This window comes from Ptychodera flava, chromosome 6 (assembly GCF_041260155.1).
Source record: "Ptychodera flava strain L36383 chromosome 6, AS_Pfla_20210202, whole genome shotgun sequence".
Lineage (NCBI taxonomy): Eukaryota > Metazoa > Hemichordata > Enteropneusta > Ptychoderidae > Ptychodera > Ptychodera flava.
This window is the reverse complement of record NC_091933.1, coordinates 17,063,499-17,069,246: the sequence shown is the minus strand read 5'-3', so window position 1 is coordinate 17,069,246 and position 5,748 is coordinate 17,063,499. Positions and strand designations below refer to the sequence as shown.

General features: G+C 41.7%; 1 protein-coding gene across 1 annotated transcript; it reads left to right on the top strand.

The window, feature by feature from the left end:
- Nucleotides 1-2,960: 2,960 nt before the first annotated feature.
- On the top strand, nucleotides 2,961-3,881 carry LOC139134222 (growth hormone secretagogue receptor type 1-like). Its single transcript, XM_070701135.1, has one exon. The coding sequence runs from the start codon at nucleotides 2,961-2,963 to the stop codon at nucleotides 3,879-3,881; it is 921 nt and encodes a 306-aa protein (XP_070557236.1).
- The last annotated feature ends 1,867 nt before the right edge of the window (nucleotides 3,882-5,748 follow it).

The window sequence follows — 5,748 nt, the reverse complement described above, 5'->3', positions numbered from 1 at the left end:
CAAAATAGCTCTGAAAGACTTGTTACCATAAAAACATCACAAAAGAGTAATTTTCATTCGGATAGGGCAAGGTTGGGCAAGGTCACCACATTACGATTGTAATTGGTAAATTTTCAAGACGTCCATTATCTCTAAAATATGCTCAGGTACCTTATTCTTCGAATAAAATTACCGGACGAGCCTACAGTCCGGAACGATGCTCGCAAACACGATGTACATGCTCGCTGCTAAAATACTCGCAAAAGTCACAGAAATTAGCCATAAAAACATTTTTAAGGCAAGAATTTCACCACATTCTCTGAATTACCTTTTAATATTTATAATGGCTATGGATGATTGATGAAAACACCTACCTCAAAATTTATCGCAGTATTTTTCATATCAACCAAGATTCACATGAAACTCACGTACTCTTTCAAGTTAGCAATAGGTATGTAACCGGTGTGGTGAATCCAAGTCACAATGCAATTGCAAGCTACGGCGCAGCAAACACAGTTACAATGCCGTCCTTGTATGAGCCTTCTCTCCTATCTTTGGTTTGTGTATTGTGTATTTGCCCTAACATGTTCAGTGATGGAAGTGCCGTCGTTTCCCCCCTTTCTAAAGCCGGTGGAGTTGATAAGCGCATCTTTCCTTGAAATCACGACATCATCAGAACGTGACCTGCAGGCACAACGCGACGTTTTTTAATTCACTCACACTGCCATGGTTGTAAATCAGCGTACTTGGTATCAGGACAAAGATCAAGGGATGAAGATGCAGACAAAAGTGTGTTGGGTTATTGACGATAACTAATAGAATGACTGATCGGATGAAAGGAAATCGTAAATCCTCTTTTGCTTCCGACCACTCTAAAACTATACCGAAGTTGAGGCTGCAGTCACTGCGTGCGTGTTCCCGGCGAACAGGGTCATCAGCACTTTGCTAAATAAAACACGGTGTAAATTATTTTGGCGACATGGGACATGGTCAGCTTGAATAGTACACGAAAATTCAATTCTTCTTATCTATACAAAAGACTTCAGAAGTGAAATGGAAGTCACACTGTCACTCGTAAAAGCGCTGTGGTGGTCAGTGCAGGGTTCCCAAATACCTTTGAACAGAGCATAATTCATACTGGGCATCATCACCATTAATCTCTCCACTATTTCTCAGCAATTCCATTCCCGTTACCAAACAAACGCGCATCACAATTGTCAGCATCGCTTATTTTCAAATTTCTTAACAACTTTGAGAGGTGGGGAAGAAACATGCATGGGAAATAAATCCACGGCACATTGGATCTTTTGGACAGCACCGCTTGTAATGACGTACCGATGTTAGTGTAACAAGCAGTCCCTTGGCGACAACATTCTGAACATTGACTGTGCGCCCCCTTCATTAAATACTTCTGAGGCACTATGCTTACCTGTAATAGAATCCTAGAAGTAATCTCGTTCCGTGTTTGAATGTTCCATAATTCACCGAGAGGATTTTCGTTCACGCCACTCCATGACGCAGGCAATTTGAATCTATCAATTTTAACGATTTCAGCGAACTTGCGGCTTCGTCACACGCTTCTATCGTCCTACGTCTTTTGGAAAGACAGCAGTGAATAAAACATGACATATTCTTATAATTCAGGCCAATGAGAGGGGCGTAAAGACATCCACTCCGGCTTACACGCTGTAATGGAGTGGCCAACTGGACTACAGGACGACATATTGATGATCGCACCGACACGGCATCATGATTTTCAAAAGATTGCCCGGGCGAAATAAATACACACAATTTGTGTGGATTTGGACCCATGTCGCAGGGAGGTGAAATGGCTTGTATAAAATAAGGCGCAAAAAAGTTCTCGTCTCAATCACATTCACTGTGGTTATATCTTGCAAACTTGGCGACGGTTTCCACTGCGATTGACACCCGCAATATCATGAAATGCATTGAGGCACAAAATGTCCACCTACGAATATGTTTTTGTTCCTAATGGTTAATTACATCAGGAGAAGTCAAGTGAGAGATTTCCTGGAAGTACGTGCATCGTTTTTCCATGATGCATAAAAGTTGCCCATTTGATAACGTTATCGTGCCATTCCACCAAGTCGCCTCGGCAATTATTTAATAATTTGCCATGACTGTGTTTGCTTAACTGACGCAACAAGTTTCCCTGAAACGAGCGACTGGAGTGTTCCATCACGTCAAGGCTTTCGGATTTCGCCCGAGGACCAATTTTCCGCCGGAGTTCCGCATCTCCCTACATGCAATAACGGCCGATCGCTCGGTTGAGTTGCGACAACTGTTACATCACGTTCATTTGGTTGGATGCCGATGTGAGAGAGCACCTGGGCGCGAATATGTCACTATGATTGGTGGGTAATACCTACAGTCGAATACCCGGATAGATTTCCCAGTACTCTGCAATTTCGTTAAAGTGCCCATCATTCGCCACCAGTCGGTCAAACCTACCTCTGCACTGTAATCCATGAATCTGTCTCCGGTAGACGAAAAGAGAGACCAAAGAAACATCACTGGGCATTGTCACCATCAAGGTGCTCAGGTTTCAGAGACAGCGTAATCTTTCGCTACAGCAAATCCGCAGCTGACATGAGCGTCTCTAACTTGTTGAGCGGTTCAACGAGCCAGTCGCCTTTTCGCTCTCGTTTCCCTTGCCTAAGATTGCGTATGGTGCTATCATTAATATCTCTGTGGCGCACCACGTGACCACGTCACAAGCCGAGGAGAGCTATACATCAACATCAATGTATTTGGAGCTGCAGCTGGGCCGAGTTGCTCGCTGTTATTTTCGCGTTGTGGCTACACAATTCTAGTCGGCTCTGCTATTGGAAATTTACCTCAGACTAAAATTTTTCTGTTCTTCGAATGCAATTCCTGTCGTTCACCTCGATGATTGATTGGGGAGAATTGCCAGATGCGTCAGGATTTTCAACCGCGCAGATACTGTTGTTACTGCTACTATGAACAACACCACTGCACTCTATGAATATCACTGTGGGGACCGCAAAGCCCAGGACATCGTGGCTCTGGTTCTCCTAATTGTCGGGATAATCAGCAACATCGCTTTCCTCTACACCGTGTTCTGCTTGAACGAAATGAGAGCTGTCACCGCAAATGTGTACCTGTGCAATCTAGCCGTGGCTGATATGATGTTCTTGGTCTGCAACGGGATTGGCATCGTTTGCAAAGTCATAAGGCACGCCGCTGGAAATTTCGACGCCTGCAAAGCAATACTCTCATCGACCGTGTTCCACTGCATTGCAAACTTCGTAGCAGCTACCAGCTTCTACGCCTCGGCGTTGATCATAGGAGTGATCGCTCTGGAGCGGTATTTCGCCATATGTCGGCCACTCCGCGGCACCAACTGTTTGCTCTGCCTTCGTAGAACGTCCTGCGTGCTACAGACAACGTGCTGGGTCGCGGCGTCCATCGCCAGCGTTACTAATTTCTTGCCTTGTTGCGGTTTCGGCCATCTCAAGCTTGCAATTGAGGAGGGGCAGAACCTGACTATGATCTGTCTGTTCTTTCTCCTGGCGGTGTGTATCCCAGCTTTGTACATCCAGATGGCAAGGTCTCTCTGGAGATCATCGCACAACGAGTTTCTCAATTCCCCCGTTGCCTGGGACACGGAGAAGCAGGTGATGAGAGTCTGTCTGATCACCGCGGTAACCTTTGTCGTTTTCATTCTACCCTACATCGTTCGCCTCATCCTGGATTTGATGGTATACCATTTTGGCATTAACAACTTGCACGCGTATATTTGCTTCTTCAATGTCCCGATGTACTTTCTGATGCTGAACTCTGCAGCCAATCCGATTCTGTACGGCATAGCAAGCTCTAGATACAGAAAAGCTTTCAAGATTGCCTTTCATTGTGGCTAAGGAGACAGTTTACGTACTCATCAAAGGAAGCCACCGCTCGCCATGTATGCCAGCAGCTCTTCGTGATTTCTCGTTATTTACGGTTCCTTTGTTTTATTTCAGTTATTTGAAGAAAATGCCCTACCACGGCGCGCTTTTCTCGTGTTTTTTTTCAATTTGAATGCAGACAACTGTTTCATATGCAGGTCACTTCAGTAAGTGGTGGTACGAACTTCGAACTGCAAGATTGATCAAGGAAGCCACAGTCCTAGGTATTGTCAACAGTCTGTTTGTCCTTTCAGGTAATCGAAAAGCAACGCGGGTTGAACTTCACAGCTTTTGACATGATTATTCGAAACATCGAACCGTCAGGTCACGTATAAACAGGTTTTCAAAGGCTATCAATAATCAACATCTCATCTTTGGAATGGTCATCAAATATTTTACAACATTTCTAACTACGATTATTACAACGTTATCATAATCATTCTTATTATTCCACGAACCATACAAACAATAAAAGATTAACATTCAGAAGGAAACTATGTGGGTAATGTATATAATCATTATCTTCACTTTTCTAGATTGGCTTTGACAAATACACCCTTGTCTTCTTTTTGGAATGTATATATATATATATATATATATATATATTATATATATATATATATATATATATATATATATATATATAATGTGGACCATCAACATACACAATATACGGTCAACATTATATATATAAAATATAAATATAATATATATATATATATATATATATATATATATATATATATATATATATATAATGTAGACCATATATGTTTATGTAGGGGAGAGAGAGAGAGAGAGAGAGAGAGAGAGAGAGAGATGAATAAAGTGTGCTAGGCATATTAACTCGTGGAGCGTCAGTTTGGCAACTGCAGCGCACTTTTTGGTGTTGCCCCAGTGAAAATCAATAACTTGTCACTTAACTATTTTAAATACGGGTGGCTGAATTCCTCTGTTGACATGATAAATTCTCTCTTGGTAATGGTCAGAAATGTGTCAACGCGGTTTTTAATTTTTGCATGCTTTGGACCTCGAGTACTATAGATAATATTAATCTTTCGTTAAGCTTTCCAGAAATACCACCGAAAGGGTCAAGGTCATCTTCGAAGAGGATGTCCATAAAAAACTGTTCAATTGTTCAGATCAGCGTTGTGGGCGTAGTAATCTGACGAACTCGCATGAATTTCCATTAACTTCTGTGAGCAAATGATGACTTAGAGTTTATATTTCAGGGTTGCCACGTCTATATAAAAATATGTTATGTCTCTAGGAAAATAAGTCTTTTTATCTGCGATTATGATTATCTATTATGTTTCATCCCATGATATCTCCTTAGTCTCGTCTCGTGAATACTCTTCCGTATAGGTACCAAGAGTTTTTCCGCAGATGCAGTGTGTTTTGTAAAATCGACTTATAATTGAGATTCTGGCATTTGAATCCAAGGGCCAGTAGCTGTAACTTTTGATAATTTTTTTCGCTATTTTTCTTCTGTGTGTCGTTGTTCTATTCACCAAAGTTCGTTGAAATACTTATTATTTAGTTTGTCAAGACAGCGTCCGCACTCGTAAAATACACTGTGACAGTCATTGTTTACATTGAAATTCCAGTCCGGGCCAGAATGCACTTTTGAACAATAACAGTGCGGTCTGCACATGCGCAGGCTCAGTCGATAAAACGATACATGGTACTGTGTATCTCAATCTGCTTTGAAGTACGAGTAATGTAATTGACATTAAAGACCAAATCAGTGAAAAAAATCAACAAAAATTGCAGATACGAGCCCTTATATAATAATAGCAATCACAGCAATAGCTAGGTGAATGAACCTTTATGTAAGCTA

Bases quoted from the DNA above. Each gene is read 5' to 3' on its own strand.
- LOC139134222 (XM_070701135.1), top strand. From the start codon at position 2,961: ATGAACAACACCACTGCACTCTATGAATATCACTGTGGGGACCGCAAA.